The sequence below is a fragment of the Scylla paramamosain genome, chromosome 1 (genome assembly GCF_035594125.1).
Source record: "Scylla paramamosain isolate STU-SP2022 chromosome 1, ASM3559412v1, whole genome shotgun sequence".
Classification (NCBI taxonomy): domain Eukaryota; kingdom Metazoa; phylum Arthropoda; class Malacostraca; order Decapoda; family Portunidae; genus Scylla; species Scylla paramamosain.
Window position 1 is genome coordinate 7,642,501 of NC_087151.1, and position 19,404 is coordinate 7,661,904.

General features: G+C 42.2%; 2 protein-coding genes across 3 annotated transcripts in view; both read right to left on the reverse strand.

Annotated features, from left to right (window-relative positions):
* LOC135097885 (piggyBac transposable element-derived protein 3-like) overlaps positions 1-19,404 on the reverse strand; it is a 98,673-nt gene that overhangs the window by 26,471 nt on the left and 52,798 nt on the right. For both annotated transcript variants that reach the window (XM_064000224.1, XM_064000386.1), the window contains exon 4: positions 3,376-3,530. In XM_064000224.1, the coding sequence (XP_063856294.1) occupies positions 3,376-3,530 (155 nt within the window). The remainder of the gene's footprint in view (positions 1-3,375; positions 3,531-19,404) is intronic.
* On the reverse strand, positions 11,099-19,032 carry LOC135098197 (myb/SANT-like DNA-binding domain-containing protein 4). The gene is made up of 3 exons (XM_064000470.1): positions 18,106-19,032; positions 17,400-17,523; positions 11,099-11,703 (listed from the first exon to the last, which is right to left on the reverse strand). Exons 1-3 carry the CDS (start codon positions 18,467-18,469, stop codon positions 11,322-11,324), a joined length of 870 nt encoding a protein of 289 aa, XP_063856540.1. The 5' UTR covers positions 18,470-19,032; the 3' UTR covers positions 11,099-11,321.

A 19,404-nucleotide genomic window follows, 5' to 3' on the forward strand; every position in this document is an offset into this window, starting at 1 on the left:
TCATGACTCAATGGGTTGATTGTGATACAAGATTGTGATACAAGACCATCAAGACTTGATTTAATGTTTACCAAGGATATGGAAATTATTGAAACTATACACTATGATAACCCTTTAGGTAAAAGTGATCATGTGTTGATGGAATTTAATTTGAAAAATGAAAATGTAATCACTGATAAAAAATTATAAGGTAAGGAGATTTAAATATATTAAAGCTGATTTTTTTAAATTAAGAAAGTACTTTGCTGCCATGGACTGGAAAGACTTTGAACATGCAGATGTTCAAGAAAAATGGGATGAATTTATAAGGATATGTAATACTGCTGTGGGGAACTTTGAAGCTAGAGGAGGAGCAAGATGTAGAAAGGGTAAGGAATGTGTTACCGCCAAGTGGGTGAAAGAAGTTGTTGTTGTGCAAGCAAGTTTGTTAATGAGAAAGGACAGGACCTGGAGATAAGGGCGAGGACCAAGATGAGGTCTAGGTCAGTGAATTTCTTGTATGGTCGGTGTTAAGGTACTGTTGATGTAAGGAGATGAAAGATGCTTGTTATGACATGAGGATAAGATGAGGCTGGCCTTATCGCCATCGCTAATGGATAACGATGGACAGGGTAGGAACCCAGGCAGTAACTGCGGATGATAGGGACACTTTGCTGAGGACACTCGCGCAGGGAGGATGTGTGTTGCTGCAGAGACAGAAGTAGATGGACTTACCTAGAACACCTGTCAGAAAGGGCGTGTGCGTTACTTAACGATTACCCCAAGACCCAAACACGTAAGTTTAACAACTGTCTGTGTAAGAATACATTATCCTATAACTAATATGCAGAATAATACCTGTATTACACAAATTATTCATACAGAATATTGTCTGTGATCATTAATGTATGTCTTCAGGTTCTGACCGGATTCAATAAATGATTCGTGTCATCATGTGGGTCTGAAATAACCTTCACCACCTCTTGACGGTAACAGAATGGTTCAATACAAAATGCAAAAAAGGCTAGAAATTATAAGTTAAATGCTTGGAATAGATGGAAGAAAAGGAAAACTGAGAGCAGATGGGAGGAATATACTGATACTATGAGTACATTGTGATAATAAGAATGGAGAGAAGAAAGTATGAAAGAGATATAACAGAAAAGTGTATAAATGAACCCAAACTATTCTTTAGACATATTAATGGGAAGATGAAGAAGAGAGGTGTATCAAGATTGAAAGTTGAAGGAAAAGTCTATGAGGATGCACAGAACATGGCAGACTCATCTGGTCACTCAGCTACCCATCTGTACTTGGATAAGATAGATGAAATGCTACAGGTCCAGCATGAGATTGATGATAATGTAAAGGATATAGCAAAATCCCTACGTAGTATTGCAGTATGTTTCCAAACATTTGTAAATAAACAATACTTAGTAGTACTGCACACAGTTACAATCAGAGCCTTATTTCCTGATTTAGTTTACTGTCAATATATATATATATATATATATATAGAGAGAGAGAGAGAGAGAGAGAGAGAGAGAGAGAGAGAGAGAGAGAGAGAGAGAGAGAGAGAGAGAGAGAGAGAGAGAGAGAGAGAGAGAGAGAGAGAGAGAGAGAGAGAGAGAGAGAGAGAGAGAGAGAGAGAGAGAGAGAGAGAGAGAGAGAGAGAGAGAGAGAGAGAGAGAGTTGACGTAACCTAACCAAACCTAACCTATCCATACCTAACATAACCATCCCATGCCATACCTAACCTAACCATATCTAATGGCAAAGGGAGTGAGGTGGAAATGGTGTGCTTCATTGAACAAAAAAATGATTTTTTATATTTTTTAATGAAAATTGAGATATAACTGTTTTACTCATATGATGAGTTTCCAAGAGGGTTTGAGGGTGCAGTTGCCTGAAGCCATTTCCAAGGTAAGATTACAAGTAAATTGCTAGGTTTAGGAGAAACTGGCACGTACAGAAAACAAATCTTAACTCAAAATACATATTTACCTATCCTACAGCTACTCTACAAATTATAATCATACAGTATCCACAATTTTAACTAGTATATGATACCCTAGATGCCCCATCACATTTCAGCAGAAGTAAATAGTCTTTCTAGAAATTAGTGGGACAACATTAACTAAATAATATAAAGTACAAAGAGATTTTGATTTATTCTTACCTGTACATTTCATCTGAGTCTTGTGTTGGCTTAACTTCCGCTTTATCTCAGAGCGAAAATCTCTAAATTTCTTCCTTACAGCCTTCGCCTCTCTTGGAAATTTGCTGATGCTGTTCATGGCTCTAGTAATTTCAGTCCATGCTGTGTCTCTTTTGTTCTTCTTGACACAGTATCCAAGAAAGCTCCAAATATAATGTTTTTCCTTTCTGCTGCTGCTGTCACCATGGCTACAAGTTCTTCTTCATTAAAACTTGGCAGTTTTGTCTTTGCTATATGTTCCCTCCCATCTGCCATTATTCTCCAAAAATTTACAAACTTAACACTCAACTCTAGCCTTCACCATGTGTTTAGTGTTTGCAAGCACCAGCTGATAAAATTTTCCTTTCTGATTGGCTTTAACCTTCCAAACACTTTTCTTACAGCCACTGTGATTGGCTGGGTTGTACAAAGGCACCTTTGGAGCTAAAGGTACCTTCCGCATTAAGGCGGGGCCAAAGGTACCTTTGAAAAGTTTTGTGTATCTGAATTCAAGCTGCACCAAAGCCATCTTTAGCATGACATTTGCAAAGGCACCTTTGGCTAACAGGTACCTTTACCAAAGTCGTGTTTTGAGTATCCCAGCCCTGGTCCCTTGGCTGGCCATTGCTGCACTTTCACAGTGTGTTAGTGTTTGTTTTATTAGAAGTCAACTCACAACTTATGTTGTTCTCTTTTAAAGTTTTGTTTTTGTTTCTTTTTTCTTAGTCATAATCTTTGTTCTATTTCAAGTTATGCAAAAAAATAAAATCACTATTGTGAACTATTTTTGTTTTTTCAACAATTTACATAGAATGTCATTTGACTTCGAATTTTCCTCCAGCATATCAAATTCCTACCTGAAAGTTGAGGACTGCAAATCTGCTCCGACAGTTGGATGAAAAAGTGATGGAAGTGGGCAGTACCAGTAATTACTTGGAAGTCAGAGGAAGATAACACCTTTACTTTTACTCATCTATAAATTTTTTCAAGTGGCCTAATTCTATCACTTGCATCTCCCAAAGCTCTCAAAAACCAATGAAAACTGGGAAGTATGCACCACACAAAAAATACCAATTACATTTTTTTTCTGAAGAGTGCATCTTACATACCATCAAATATAGTAATTGCAATAAAACAAATATTTTGCAATAGATAAACAAAAATGTGTCAAAAACCAATGAAGCTCTTATTTACATTACCTTTAATGTTGCTTGAACTATGAGTCATGTCACCAGAATTGTTAGTTTCCACTGTTGCCTCCTTTAAATCCTTGAATCTCTTGGCTGAACGAGACTCCCAATCAGTTTTGTAAGTACTAATAATAATCTTCTGAGTGTTATTTTCAGTGTTGGCTCTGCAAGAGTAAAAACTTGGGTATAAAAATTTGTAGCTTGTAAGTCAATATGCTCCCAACTGTAATAATTAATAACATGACAGTACAGTAAAAGTTCATTAAGAGAAAGGATACCATGGGATATGGTGTATACTGATGATGTGGTTATGGTGAGTGAGACAAAAGAAGGAAAAAGAGAGGAAATTAGATAAGTGGAGACAAGCACTGAAAAAGTAGAGGAATGAAAAAAAAAATAAGACAAAGAGAGTATATAATTTGTGCAGAGCAGTAGCAGGATAGATGGGAAAGCATTAGACTGGATGGTGCGGGGCTGAGAGTGGATGCATTTATAACTTGGGATCCACCCTATCACCAAACAGTAGAGGATTGAGAAATAACAGGAAGAATCCAAGCTGGATGGTGAAGCTGGAGAGATGCATCGGGAGTATTGTGCAATAAGAAAATGTCAGTGAAATTAAAAGTAAAGGTGTACAAAACTGTGGTAACACCAGCAATAATCTATGCGATGGAGGCAAATGAGAGGAGAATGGAGGTAGATGAAATGAGGATGTTGCAATGGATGCATGGGGTGACATGAGAGAAGATAAGTAATGCAAGACATGAGGCAAGACTTGGATGGTGTCCATGTCATGGATAAAGTGATGAGAAAAGAGCACTGGAAACAGAAGTACAGGGAAAAAGAAAGAGGCAAAGACCCAAGACAAGACAAAGAGAGAGAAAGAAAGAAAAGAGAGAGAGAGAGAGAGAGAGAGAGAGAGAGAGAGAGAGAGAGAGAGAGAGAGAGAGAGAGAGAGAGAGAGAGAGAGAGAGAGAGAGAGAGAGAGAGAGAGAGAGAGAGAGACCATTGCATCAAGGTCACTTGCTGGCTGTCTTTTCTACTTTCTTTCCAGACGGCATGGTTGTAGAAAATTATAATAATTCAAACAACACATAAAAAGGGCATAAACTATAGAACAATGACCTACACATGTTGTTACACTCATGTAAACAAATTGACCACCTGCAACAAGCAGCTCATGTCCAGTGTTGCCACAACTCCATCTGTAGTGTGCAGGACTTTCAAATTGAGTCAGCTGCTCCAGATTTTGTCTGCTGCTTCTAAAATCTGTTAAAGTGAGGTTCATAGTGCCAAGGTATGAGTGTATTTGTGTCTATTTACATACACGCACACACACACACACACACACACACACAAACACACACATACACACATACACACACACACACATATATATATATATATATATATATATATATATATATATATATATATATATATATATATATATATATATATATATATATATATATATCGTATTTCCTCCCATATAAGACACCTATAATTTGGCTGGGGATATTTAGAAAAAATAAAATAAGCTCCACTTTTTCCTAAACTTCATAGCCTGCCCCTCAATCAGGCTTTGGTCCAAATTGCAGCTCAAACCAACACAGAAGAGAAAATATCATACCAGTTTATCAGTGATCATAACTTGCTGAACAATTATGACTATGATACCACCTTATGTTGCTTTCTGCCTTTCTCTGTGTTCAAGATGTTCCACTATTGGCTGAAATGTTACAGTGCTCCTACCCCAAGCAATTGTTGACTTGAAATCATAAACAAAACAGTTCCTGCTTATGTTAAGATTGCGCTTGTAGCCATGTTTCTTGGTAAGTGCACAAAGTGTAACTAGCTAAGAACGCTTTCTTCATACAAATTATGGATATGATTTCAGAATAAAGCTATTCATTAGCTTAATAAATTTACCACAATTTTTATTCAAATTGAGTGATGTGCTTCAGAGTTACATCAATCAGCTTTTATGATTTAGCATTATTCTGGTTTGTAATCATTATCTAGTAATTTTTGGCACTGTTTTGATTTGTAATCATTATTTAATAATATATAAACATATATATTTCATTCTGGAGTTAAACAGTGGTGTTTAAGTGTTACTTTAGTACCAGTAACCATAGCCCATAGGTTTACTCAAACCTGACCATTGGAGTATAAGACGCAGGGTGATTTTTGGAGCTTTTTTTTGGGGGGGAGGGAGGGGGAAAAAGTGTCATATGGTGGGAAATATGGTATTATTCAGTTATCAGGTATATCAATTATTTACCTCCCGCCATGTAATTTTTTACTCCAAAGGGGTAAATTTACCTCTGGTTGAGAATCACTGAGGTAGAGGGTACCTCAGTGAGAAAAACTTTAAATTTGTTTTGGTACTCTTTAAACTCTTCTTCCTCTTTCCCTTTGAGACTGAACTGTCATAGCATCTTATAGGATAAAGGAAAACATAGAAACATATGCTGTTTATTTACATGTCATTGAATTTCAAACATGCATTCATGAAGAAACTGCATTACTTTAGTAGCTACCATTGACCATTTGTGTGGGTCACTGATATAATTGCAATGCAATATATTCCCCAAAGGTGTGGGAGGGTGTATTTTTTTTTTTTTTTTTCAAGTCTGTGATATTTGCACTGGCAACCTGCTGATGCATCTGCAACAGCTTGAAGGACAATGGGAAAATTTTTTTTTTATAGTTAAACTATATTGATCCTGAATTTTGGGGACACTGAACACAGATATGTTTTCCATCAACAGAGCCTAAACAGTTAGGAAAATTCCAGATGCTGTAAAAATCTTCAGCAATCAATTTGAAAGATTCCTTTGTTGGTACTGGCATGTGTTCCTCATTAGTTCTTCCCACAGTGTGATAACAGTCTCTGCAACAATCTTTCCCATCATTGTCACTCCAACCCTAAACGAAAAAGCAAGGGCACGGAATGATAATCCTGTGGCAAGATATCTGCAAATAATATTATAAGCAATGTCAATAAACAATGACAAATATGATAATATAATCATTATTAGCCTTGGTGAGGCTTGAAAATGTGTTTGCATGCATATTTGTGTGTGCTTTGCCTATAGAGTATAGTCTTGAAGGATGTCTGCCCAGGATATGTATGTACAGTATGCATATTAGCATAATATGTATTATTATCAAGCCTTTTTTTTTACCACTTCCCAAATCTTCTGTCTTTTCAGAGACACTGGTTAAAAAAAGAATAGAAATATCTTAGAGACCAGTTTGCTGTTGAGCTTGGGAAAATTCCACCAGCTCGATCAGGTGATGCTGCAGGTGACACTCCCACATCAAAGTGGCAATATTTCAAGTTTCTGCATTTCCTAAAAGATGTCATGAAAGCAAGAGCTTCAACTGGAAATTTATCAGGTGTGCTAACCGGTGATACTGTTGAAACCTCATTACCAGAATCACCTCAAGTAGAATTCCAAATTGTTACCATGGAGCCCCCCCCCTTGGCTACAGAGGAAGGTGCATCAGCCTCTTCATCTCACACTAAAGACACACCTGAATGTGAGGATGAAGTTATGGAAAAGCAATGGCTCACTTCACCTGCCACCTGTCCAAAGAAAAAGGGAGCTAGTAAATGCTCTGAAACAGATGACTACAACCAGAGCATATTGGATATTGAACAACAAAAAATTCAATACTTGAAAGAAAAAGATATTGAAAGCAAGACAAAGAAGATGACAAGGATTTGATGTTCTTCAAAAATTTGTTACCTCATGTCAAAAGAATTCCTGCTGTGCAGAAGCTGACATTTAGAAGCTGCCTACAAGAACTTGTACAACAATTTACATATCCAGTGCCTGCCATATCTCTCCTTCCAGATACCCATGGTTCCTCTTCCTCAGCTTCTGCTTATACTCCACGGGTGTCTCCTTACTCCTATGCCCACTCACCTATAGTCTCAATTTTATGCCACAGGTATGACTTCATAACCTATGTAGCACAATAACAGTCTTAGTATTACACATATGTCTGTACTAGGAGAAATGTTTATTTTATGCAATTGTTTTGTTATTAGGATTAATGATATCTGTATCTTTACTTTGTTGTGTTCATCAGTCCTATACAATATAAACTGTAAAATTCAAATAAAAGTTATTTGTTCCCTATACTATCTATGATTATCATCTTATTGATAAAGTAATATGAAATTGATTTTAGTATCAGAATTTAGCTCACCTGATAGTAATGATAAGTCTTTCTTCAGGTTGAATGGGTTGCTCGTGCCAGTTACACCATGTCTTCACGAGAAGATGTTCAACTTTCTTGAGAATGTAGTTCAATGTCTCTTGTGTATTCAAAAAATCATGATTTGTCCCTTTTCAGATCACTTAGAAGATGATGATATTCTTCAAACTTCTCTCTTGTAGTTTATTTCATGTACTACTCTTCTTTTTCTTTTAACTTTTGTATGAACACTATCGAGCAGCATGAAGTCATCATCAGATGATGAGCTTGACATCTTGTATACCTGGCATATTGATACTGATGACAGATACTCCCTCTGTCTGTGTCGCTCTCTGAGTGGGTCGGAACTGGTTACCCACATCTTTGTGAACACCTTACTGCGCTGGTTTCCAGTGCACTGTTAACATGCTGTCTCTGTGCACACACCCTTAATGACACTGTATAAAGATAGGATAATAAAGCTGATGAAGAGGTTTGGCTTGATATGAGCATTTCATTTTCACAGTCAGGTTCCTCTTGTTTCTTTATAATAATGATGCTTGTATATCAAATCTTAATGAATCATGCTCCTGAGAAGTAGAGGGAGAAGGCTAAAGTGATTTACAAAATGCAGACACATCACATTAGGCAGAAGAGGTGTGAGGTCTGGCATGAGACTTATATGCATGACATTACATCACTCATTTCTTCATCACCAGTTTCTTTCAATATATCCCTTGCAAGAAAAAAATTGCCACTTGCATTTTGATGATTTAAGCATTTTTTCTAGCTCTCAGTTTGATTATAATATGCCAACAACATCTAAGGTAGTGGAGGAAGAGAGTGGATGAGAACCCTAGCTGTCTAGTCCCTTAATCTAATCTATTTTACGGTACTATAAATGCAAAGAGGCCAGTTGTGCAGGGTGGTCAACAGCAGAAAGAGGCAAAATTGTTCCCATTTGGGAAGGGATTATAACTACAAAAAATATTTTGTATTGCTAGGTACACTTAACAGACAAAATTCTCAAATCTTACACTTAAGTACTGGCAGAATACTTAAGTCCTACCTTGCAAAATACTCTGACAGTTCTAAACACAAATGACTCCTATCAAATATGTGGATGATGAAGTTAATAGCCGTATTCAAAAGAAAAGAAAGAAAGAAAGAAAGAAAGAAAGAAAGAAAGAAAGAAAGAAAGAAAGAAGATAGCGGTGCACTGTATAGCCTATTCGGCTGGATATTGATGGTTATTTGGTATTCGGTATCCATGTTGAATAGTTCTTGCATCAGACCGGATAAACCAGATAATTGACATTGTGGCAAGGTGGCCTGGCTCAGTCAACAATGCAAGAATACTAGATGAGTCAGCACTGAAATTGATGTTTGAAGAACAACATGTACCTGCAGGATGCTACCTTCTCGGGGACAATGGCTATCCCTGCAAGCAATGGCTCCTCACTCCTTACCTTCGCCCTCAAACTGTTGCACAAGCTAATTATAACAGATGAGTTTATTTGTAAATTGTGTTCTGGTAGGTTTAGATATGCTTTGAATGAATCTAGTAACTTTCTAGGTCAAATTCTAGTTTGTACCCACACTCTTCCCTCTTCCTGCCAACAAGCATGGGAACTTGTGGGACCTAATCTAACCTAAGCTATCAAATCTCTGATCTATCCTAATCTACCTAACTTAACCTATTGTATCCAATGTCTGACCTATCCTAACCTGACCTAACCTAACTAACCAACCTACCTAACCTAACCTAGCCACAGGGGGTTGTATCAAGGCTGACTACAGGGGGAGCTCTCTCCAGTTAGCCTTGGTTGCATCCCCCTGGACCTCCCAAAATACTAATTATCTAACTGTACCCTACTTAATCTAACTTTTCAACCCTTATTATGCAAGAAAATATGCATTTAATGTCCCACAAGTCCCCATGCTTGTTGGCAAGGAGAGGGAAGAGTATGGGCATAAACTAAAATTATATCGCTTTCTGTCGCAATTTTCTATATGCCACCTTACACATATATGAGCAGAAAAAAAAAAAAAAAATTAAACTTAACCAAACCAAATTATAACCTAACATTACTAAACCTAACCAGTCGCAATGGCGAATTTGAAGAAAAATCTCCCCAACAGAAATTTACCCAGCAATTTTTGCTCATATATTCCCCACACACATACAGAACAAATTCACACACACAAAAAAAGAAACATAACTGAAACCCAACCTAGCTGAATTGAACAGAACTTAAGTGAACATACTAACACATCCTAACTAATTCTACCAACTAATCTAACCTAACCTACCTTACCGGTAAATCCAGCCACCCCAAATTCACATAACCTAAGAAACTTAGGTTGTAATTTTTCAAGTTCTCTCATAGGCAATAAAAACCCATAGTATTCAGCCACCCTATCTTAACCTAACCTTAAAAGCACAACTCATTTAGGTTATAAATATTTTCCAAGTGTTCTCCAAGCTAATCCAACATATGTACATTAACCAAAACAGGTCAGAGAAATCTAGGAAAGAAAAACTATCTTACTATCTTGTACTAGTTAATTCAACCTAAATCTAGTTACTAATTTGTGTATACCACTTTGGTTTAACCTTAATGCTTTTGTGTAGGAAATAAACAATAGTATATTTTGAAGTATATGCATTACTACATTGTGATTCTTTTATTATGTTTGATTTAGATTTTAATCACTGGTCATCATGAATAGATATATGGTCTGATATAGGTACTTTAAAATAAAAGTACGTATGTCATTCCTTTCGCTTTTTTCAGAGTTCATAGGAAGGCTCGTTGCACTGTGGAACGAGGCATTGGCCAACTTAAAAAAAGATTTCATGTTCTGCATAGTGAGGTGCGTCTCGGTCCTGAAAAGACGTGCAAGTTGATTAATGTCTGTGCTGTGCTTCACAACATTTGTAAAGCTTGGAACATCCCTTTCCCTGATGACAATGTTGAGGATGATGCAGTAGAAGTAGGTGATGGTGCACAGTTGCATCTAAATCCAGGCATTCCTGCTGCCCGCAATGGACATCCATTCCGGGACTATATTGCCAACCTACATTTTCAAGTACGTACCCTTAGTTCATATCCAGTTTATCAGAGCTACTACATTATAATCATCGGCTGATTTTATATGAATTGTGCTTCTCTACATATTTAAAGAGTGAGTGTCATAATGATTAACACTCCTACATTTAGAGATTTAGAAAGGAAAAGAAGAGACTTACTTAAGCAAGGTTTAGTGTTTTTAATAATATTAAAAACACTATATATTATATAGTATATATGTATATTATATAGTGATTCTAACATGCAGAGAACAGATCTATTACAAACATGTGATGTTTTGATGTCACACATTTGTAACAGATCTATCTCCATATGTGGGAATCACTGTATGTTGGAAACACCAAACCTTGCTTAAATAACAGAAACTCTTCCTTTCCTCTCCCTATTGCTTAACCCAAAATTTGTATGCTCTAACGTTTATCTTTTTGATTGTTTCAGTGATGCATGAAGTCACAACATGTGGACCCTGTCAAGTCAGCATTGCATGTATCTTCGTATGGAGACAACAAATTCTCTCACCGAACTACTTTCTCTTAAGGGAGCACAAGATGGCCATAATATCACTTAGCAGTAATATAGGAAATAAAAGTAAGATGTACAGACTAGTTTTACTCCACATGAGAAAAAGTAAGATTATGCAAAGTCTTAAGTTCTTTTATTTTTGTAGTATTTTGCTCTTTCTTGCCAGTACTCAATCTTGGCTTTTTCCTTGAGCAGCTTCAGCCTACGCTTTTCGTCCTTGTAAACTGAATTTGCATTTGCTGCAGCAAGGTCCAAATAATTTATTTGAACATTGCTACTATCATCAGCCACTAGTTGTGGTGAAGGGATCACCAACACCTCCTCCTGCTGCTGATGCACCTCCAGGAGCTGATGCTGTTGGTTGTCCTCCTGGTGGGGGTACTGCTGATGGTCCTGCTGGTGGTCTACCTGGTGCTGCTGCTGGTGGTCCTCCTGGTGCTGCTGCTGCTGCTGATGATGATGGGTCACCTGCTGTTGGTTATGTGCCCTGTTGGCCCGCAGCTTCCTAAAAAGAGCATAAAACCAGGAACAACTTTTAGTCAGATCTTGCAACTTTAATGCTACGCTTTGCCTTGGCTGAAGGCATCTTCACGAGAAAACACATCAATATAAAATTATTGAAGCAAATGAAGATACAGCATAACAAACTTAATAATACTACACAATAAATCATATGCTAAGTATTGGATATATTATTATTTGTACATGGTGTACGATATGTTTTCCCGGCGGCAAGCCAATCACTGCTTGTCGCCAAGAGTGTATCCTCAGTTCCGGGCCGAGCCCAATAAAGGAGAGACGTGTGTCCCTGTGTCTCGCTCCCCTGCCTAGCTATCTTACATGGCGCAGTGAAACCCTTACCTACACCGGTCAAGATGCCTCTACCTTGCCGATCCCCTCGCTCGACGCCTAGGGCCTCGACGACAGTGGTTCCTCGCAGCCTCCAGCCGCTGCTCCAGCAGGCAAGGCAGACCATCAGTGACCAGCAACAAGCCATCACCACCTTGCAGGCCAACATGGCTGCGCTCATCACACGAGGCAACATGGCGCCCGCCCCTCGGGTGCCTCTCTTGGCTGCCCCCGAGAAATGCGACCTGGATATGACACCAGCTGCATTCAGGTCGTGGAAACGGTCCATGGAGTGCTGGCTCCTCCTCTACAAGTGGCCACGCCAGGAAGCGGTCCATCACGTCAGACTCCTCTGTGGCCCCCCGCTGCAACGTGCCTTGGACGCCAGATTCACCTTCGACCAGTGGAGCGCCCTCACACAGCAGGAGGCGCTGGACGCCATTGGTAACCTAGTGCTTCGCTCCTCCAGCCCGGCAGTGCAGTGGGCAGAGTTTTTCGGTGTCAGCCAAGGGCAGGACGAGTGTGTTAGTGACTACTTCGTACGGGGCGCCCAGAAAGTCAACGACTGCGCGTTTGAGTGTCCCCAGTGCAGCCTCAACCTCTCTGAGTACTTGCTATTGAAAAAGCTTGTGGTAGGCATCCGCGACACGGGCCTCAAACAGCAGGTGTATCAAGCGTGTGACTCGTTAGGCAGTGTGGACGCCCTAAGGGCCATAAGTTGTGCATATGAGGCAGCCCGCCAACACACCACAGGTGTGGGCGGTTGGCGGGAAAGCAGTCGCGCGGCTGGCACCGTGCGGGCCGAGGAGGACGGGGACCAGACGCTCGACCACCACCTCTGGCAAGACACAGCCCTCACGTACTTGCTGGAACTGTGGTACTTCGCACGCCCCTGACAGAGCTTCCTGCCCGGCCAGGGAAGCAGTCTGCGTCGCCTGTCGTAAGAAAGGTCACTTCAAGAGGTGCTGCAGGAGCTCCAGGCGCCCACACGGCACTGCATCTGCCAACGCCGTCTCGGGATCAGTGACAACGGCAGGCGCGAACGTGTCCCGCCAACCCACCATAGAGGTAACAGTGGCGCTTGGCAAGGGCGCCAAGCACCGCACAGCAGCTGTGGCGGACACCGGCGCCCAGGTGTGCGTCGCGGGGGCGGCCCTCCTGTCCAGTCTCAACATACAACCCACGCAGCTACAGGGACGTGCAGGCTTGCGGGATGTAGCAGACTTGCCCTTACGGTGCCTCGGATCGTGCCGGTGTGACATTTACCTTGGCGGCCATGCTTCACAGCAAGAAGTATACTTCGTACCCTTCGCCAGGTCGCTGTTCCTGTCACTGAGCGTGTGCAAAGAGCTGGGGCTGGTGCCCGCTGGCTTCCCTCACCACTCCCTGCCGACAGTGCAAGCAGTGGAAGCGCGTGACACGACCGCCAAGCATGCCCAGCCGCCTGCCAAGCCCGCCACGATACCATTCCCGCCACACGAGGAGCACGTACAACGGCTAGAGGAGTGGCTACTACAACACTTCTCGGCCTCCGCCTTCAACACCACAAGGAGCCTGCTGCCCGTGATGGACGGCGAGCCTCACCACATCCACCTGGCACCCAACGCTGTCCCCTACGCCTGCCACACGCCCGCCTCGGTGCCGAAACACTGGGAGGACGAGGTGAAAGCCCAGCTTGAAGACGACGTACGGAGAGGCGTCATCGAGCCCGTCCCGGCAGGGGAACCCATGGAGTGGTGTGCCCGCATGGTTGTGGTAGCAAAGAAATCAGGGCAACCGCGGCGCACCGTCGATTACCAGCGCCTCAACGCCGCATGCAGCAGAGAGACACACCACACCCCCGCCCCCTTCGACATGGTGTCTAGTGTCCCCAAACATTGCTTCAAGACAGTGGCTGACGCTTATTGGGGGTACCACCAAGTCAGGCTGGACGAGGAGAGTCGAAGTCTCACCACCTTCATCACCCCATGGGGGAGGTTCCGGTACCTCCGGACCCCCATGGGCCACTGTTCTGCTGGCGACGCATACACAAAGCGCTTCGATGATGCCATCCAAGGCATCGTGAGGAAGCACAAGTGTATCGATGACACCCTCCTCTACGACAGCAACATTGAAGATGCATTCTGGCACACGTACGAGTTTCTGGCGACCTATGCAGCCAAGGGGATTACTTTGAAGCCTGAAAAATTCCAGTTCGCATGGAGGGAGGTGGATTTCGTGGGTTTTCGCCTCGGCTGGGAGGAGCACAAACCCACAGACGAGCGCCTAGCGGCAATCAAAAGCTTCAGGATGCCTGACAAGCCCTCCATCTCAGACATCAGGTCGTGGTACGGGTTTGTCAATCAACTTGCCCCATTCCTCGCCACAGCCCCAATCATGAACGCCTTCAGGGAGCTCCTGAAGAAGCCGTGCGGAAAGGCTGTGTACTGGGACGAGCACCTGCAGGAGAAATTCTGCCGCGCTCATGACACCATATGCCAGCTTGCAAAGGACGGCCTGGCATATTACGACAAAACCCGCCCCACAGTTGCCCTAACAGACTGGAGCAGGGAGGGCATTGGATTCATTATCCTGCAGCAGTTCTGCCACTGCTCGTCTGCTGCCGCTCCCTTCTGCTGCAGGGCGGGCTGGCGTCTGGCCCTGTGCGGAAGCCGCCACCTCACGGCCGCTGAGACTGGTTACGCCGCGGTAGAGGGGGAAACCTTGGCTGTGGTGTGGTGCCTCCAGAAAGCCCGGCTGTTCTTGTTGGGGTGCCCGAACCTCACCATCGTCACCGACCACCGCCCTCTCACCAAGCTGCTGGGGGACAGGGCCCTCACAGAAGTCATCAACCCACGACTCTTCCGGCTCAAGGAGCGAATGCTACAGTACCGCTTTCAAGTCAAATATCTGCCAGGAAAAAGGAACGCCGCAGCTGACTTCCTGTCCAGGTACCCAGCCCTCAGAAGCCCCACCACAGACACCGACGCCAACCTGGATGAGGACCTCACTGAGGCAGTAGCAGCCGTGGTCATCGCCACAGCCGAACACGAGGGTCACGTTCTCAACGAGTCAGCGGTGAGAAAATCTGCAGCCGACGACCCTGTCTACCAACTACTACTGGCCAAAGTGTTGGCCGCGGACTGGCACCTGCACAAGGCGCAAGAAGTGGCCTGCCTGCGCCCGTTCTATGGCATGAGGGACCGGTTGGCAGTCTCTCAAGACCTTGTCACATACACCTTTGACCAGGGTTGTGTGCAACTCGTGATTCCTGAGCCCCTCCGCCCACAGGTAGCAGCAAACTTACACGCTGGTCACCAAGGGCTAGATTCCATGCTGTGGAGGGCAAGGCAATGTGTATACTGGCCCGGGTTGGAAGGGGACCTGCAGCACTACCGGGCGTCGTGCACATCATGCGAGACGCACGCTCCCTCTCAGCCCTCAGAAACACTCGTCATCACGCCACCCCCAGAGTACCCATTCCAATCCACAGTGGCGGACATGTTTCAGCATGAGGGGCACACCTACATGGTCTACACTGACAGGCTCACTGGATGGCTAGAACTCGCCCATTTCCCACACGGTGCTACATCTAATAAAATCAAGAGTCAAATGAGGCAGTACTTCACGCGATGGGGCGCTCCGGAACAGCTGTCCACTGATGGGGGGCCGAACCTGGCGAGCGAGGAAATGTCGGAATTCCTCAAGAAGTGGGGTGTCATTGCACGCCTGTCCTCAGCACAGTACCCACAGTCAAACGGGTGGGCCGAAGCAGCTGTCAAGACGGCCAAAAGAATCATCAGAGCCAACACAGGTAGCGAGGGCTCATTGGACACGGACAAAACCTCCCTCGCTGTGCTGCAGTACCTTAACACCCCGCTGCGATCTGTCAACAAGTCCCCCGCCCAACTTGCCACCGGAAGGCAGCTGCGTGATGGTGTGTCAACGGCCCGACGACATTACAAGGTGGACAGGCACTGGGGAAGGACGCTGCGTGAGAGAGAAGTGAAAATGGGGGAGGAAGGCAACACCCTGATGGCAACCTGCACACCCAGACAGCTCCGGCCCCTGTCCCCCGGCACACGAGTAAGGATGCAGAACCAGGCCTCGGGCATGGGGGACCGCACGGGCTTGATCATGGAGGCGCTGCCCTACAGGCAGTACACTGTCAGGCTTGATGGTAGCGGCTGAATAAGCCTCAGGAACAGGAAGCATCTGCGGCCCGTCACTGAGTCAACCCCACCGCCCGCACCGCCAACCCTGCGCCCACCAACCCCGCCAGCCGCTCAACCAACCATGACACCTGCACAAGTCTCAACCCCCACCCAACCTCAGCTACGCCCCGCACCCAGGAGGCAGGTGCGGCGACCGGGGTGGCTGAGCGACTATGTGTAACACACACACACACACACACACACACACACACACACACACACACACACACACACACACACACACACACGCACATACACAGACAGACTTCAGGCCAGGTAAAACCATTGTTCTTCTAGTTTGTATTTTGTATTATTATTTTCAAAGGTATAGTTCTCTTTTTGTTCCTCACCCGTACGTGTATACTTACCTCCATTCCAAGTTTAGTTCGTTCCCCTCCTGTGCCGTCGTAGCCCGTTATGCTCATACACATATCAGATTAATGTGTTGCAGGCACACATTTATCTTACGGGGGGATATTGGATATATTATTATTTGTACATGGTGTACGATATGTTTTCCCGGCGGCAAGCCAATCACTGCTTGTCGCCAAGAGTGTATCCTCAGTTCCGGGCCGAGCCCAATAAAGGAGAGACGTGTGTCCCTGTGTCTCGCTCCCCTGCCTAGCTATCTTACACTAAGTAATATTATTTTTTGTATTACTTTATTAATAATACAAAAGTAGGTATGTAGAGACAAGAAAAGTTGGCATATCCATTGTAAGTTTACAGTTTATCGTCACCTACATCATGTATAAGGTAAGTTATGGCAAATAACTTTCCAGGAGGAGGGATACGATTAATTAGTTTAATACTACACAGAAGAGTGTCCGAGGGTTATGTTATGTTAGGTTTGGTTAGGTTAGGTTTAGTTAGTGTAATATTTCAGAGAACATGTTGAAAATGGGTGTTTTTGTAATATTTCAGAGAACATGTTGAAAATGGGTGTTTTTGGTGTGCTTTTTAATGGAGATTGTTTCTTTTCTTGGAAATATGCCATTTATTGGTTATGACAAAAAATTCTAATAATTAGGAAATGACAGGTTTCTGAGAAAAGAATATATCCATTATAAAATACATAAAAAAACGCATATTTTCAACATGTTCTTCTCTAAAAAAGAGATTTGTCTGTTTTCCAAATCTTTACCAAAGTTATACTTACTGCAACCTCAACAGGGTTCCTTCGACAGGAGAAATTCCACCAATAGTTACACTCTTCTCCCCAATCATTTCTTGAACCTTCAAGTCGATGGGATCCAGGGGAGTTGCTTCAGGGCCACCAGGACCTAAAAGATCAATTACACAATTCATAATTAATGCTATGTTACTTTTCTTTGTGTGACATATATGGCTCGTTTTCTTTGTGTCACATAAATAGCCTGTTGCAAAGCTTTACTTGGGATTATTTTAGTTTACTTTGTTTATTTAATTTCCCTTATTTGCTTTTTTTTTATATATGTACTTCTACTGGCACTTTGCATAATTTGGTTTGGGTAGGTTATTATTAGTTTTTTTTTTTTTTTTGCATTAATTCATGATTTAGTCATCATAATGTTTGGGGCGCTATGTACAAACCTAAACCTTATGAGTGCATTTCATTTTCACTTTATCATTTGCTACTTTCCTGCTTTTGCCCCACCACTAATTTTCAGATTTTCCTGTTGTATTTGATTTAATTTATCTTAGGGAAGGTTAGGTTAGGTTAGGTTAAGTAGGTTAGGTTAAAATAGGTTAGGGTAGGTTAGGTTATCGCACCACCTTTCTTTGTTAATCTTACCAATTATTATTTTTGGTACTTTCAACTATCTTAGCCTAACCTAACCTTGAATAAATAAACAAATAGAATAAATAAACAAATAGAAACTTACCTGATTGATTCTGCTCCTTGTTGATATTAGCAATCTTCTTCCGTGAGTGGGACAGCACTGTAAACCATTTGTTTACAACTTCTCCTTCAGTTCTTTTCACATGTAAATTGCACGCATTTACAGAGTTCGTAATGTCTTCCCATGCACGTTTCTTATCTGCATGGGTCAGGGAAGGGTGAAACCGTCCCTTTATTATACATCGCTTTTCTGCCATGATGTTAACCAAGCGCAGTGTTTCATCACTTGACCAGTTTGGTTTCCTCTTCCTCCTTTGTTGAGTGTTTGGAGTTGGGTCCATGGAGTTTAAATTGTTGTCGGGGTTTTGTTTACACATGAGCACATACTTCCTTCGAACAGCACACATTTATATTAATATTCATACGTAGATAAATAATACTTTAATATAATAACAAAATACATTTAAAATGATCTAAAATGCTTTTTTATCAATATTGAGTTTGAAATCACCTGATTAATGCATATAAATAAATGATGATGTCGAGAATATGCTAAATGTAGCGCCAGTGAGCGGAATTTTACCAAAGAGCTATTTGCTAGCTAACAGTTGCCAAGTTCCACTTTGTGCATACCTGTTAGCATCTCTCTGTTAGCTAGCAGAAATTGCTAAGGCTAACAGAAAAGTTTTGTGTATACCAGCCCTGATTGTTTTTGAAACCTGCTGAGCCATCACAAGATGTCTTCAAGAACAGCAAATCATCAAGGTAGGAGTATACAATTCAAACACTTTATATTCAAAAACTTTGTATTCAAATAAAGGGACAACTTTGCATACTAAAAGTAACGTAAAAAATAAAAGGAACATTTTTGCAAAAGTCATTGAGTGATAACTTTAATTCATTTATATACATTTACCTTTCTCTTGAAACAAGGATTTCCATTCATTCTTTAAGTTTCCTAGGACACAAAATCCTGTAATGGGTTTATGCTTTAATTTTGAAAATTTGAAAAATAATGTGCAAGTGGATTTGGTTCCACAAAATTAGTTTCATTTGCGTCTTGAACGTTGGACTGAAATCCACGAGAGGTGTCCATGGATGAGGGAAGGCTGTGAGTACTGTGCATGCTGTTGGGTGTACTAGTCCTAGATAAAGTATCTGCATATGAGGGAAGGCTGTGAGTCGTAGATGAAGTAGGTACATATACCACATTAGTCTGATTAATTTTAACTGAATTTTGGCTGAGGTTGCCGCAACGACCTTCAAATAACACGCCATCGATTGCTTTTTTAGCAAAGAGCTGCTGCATAGGATCCATTTTGCGTAGTTGGTTAGCCCACGC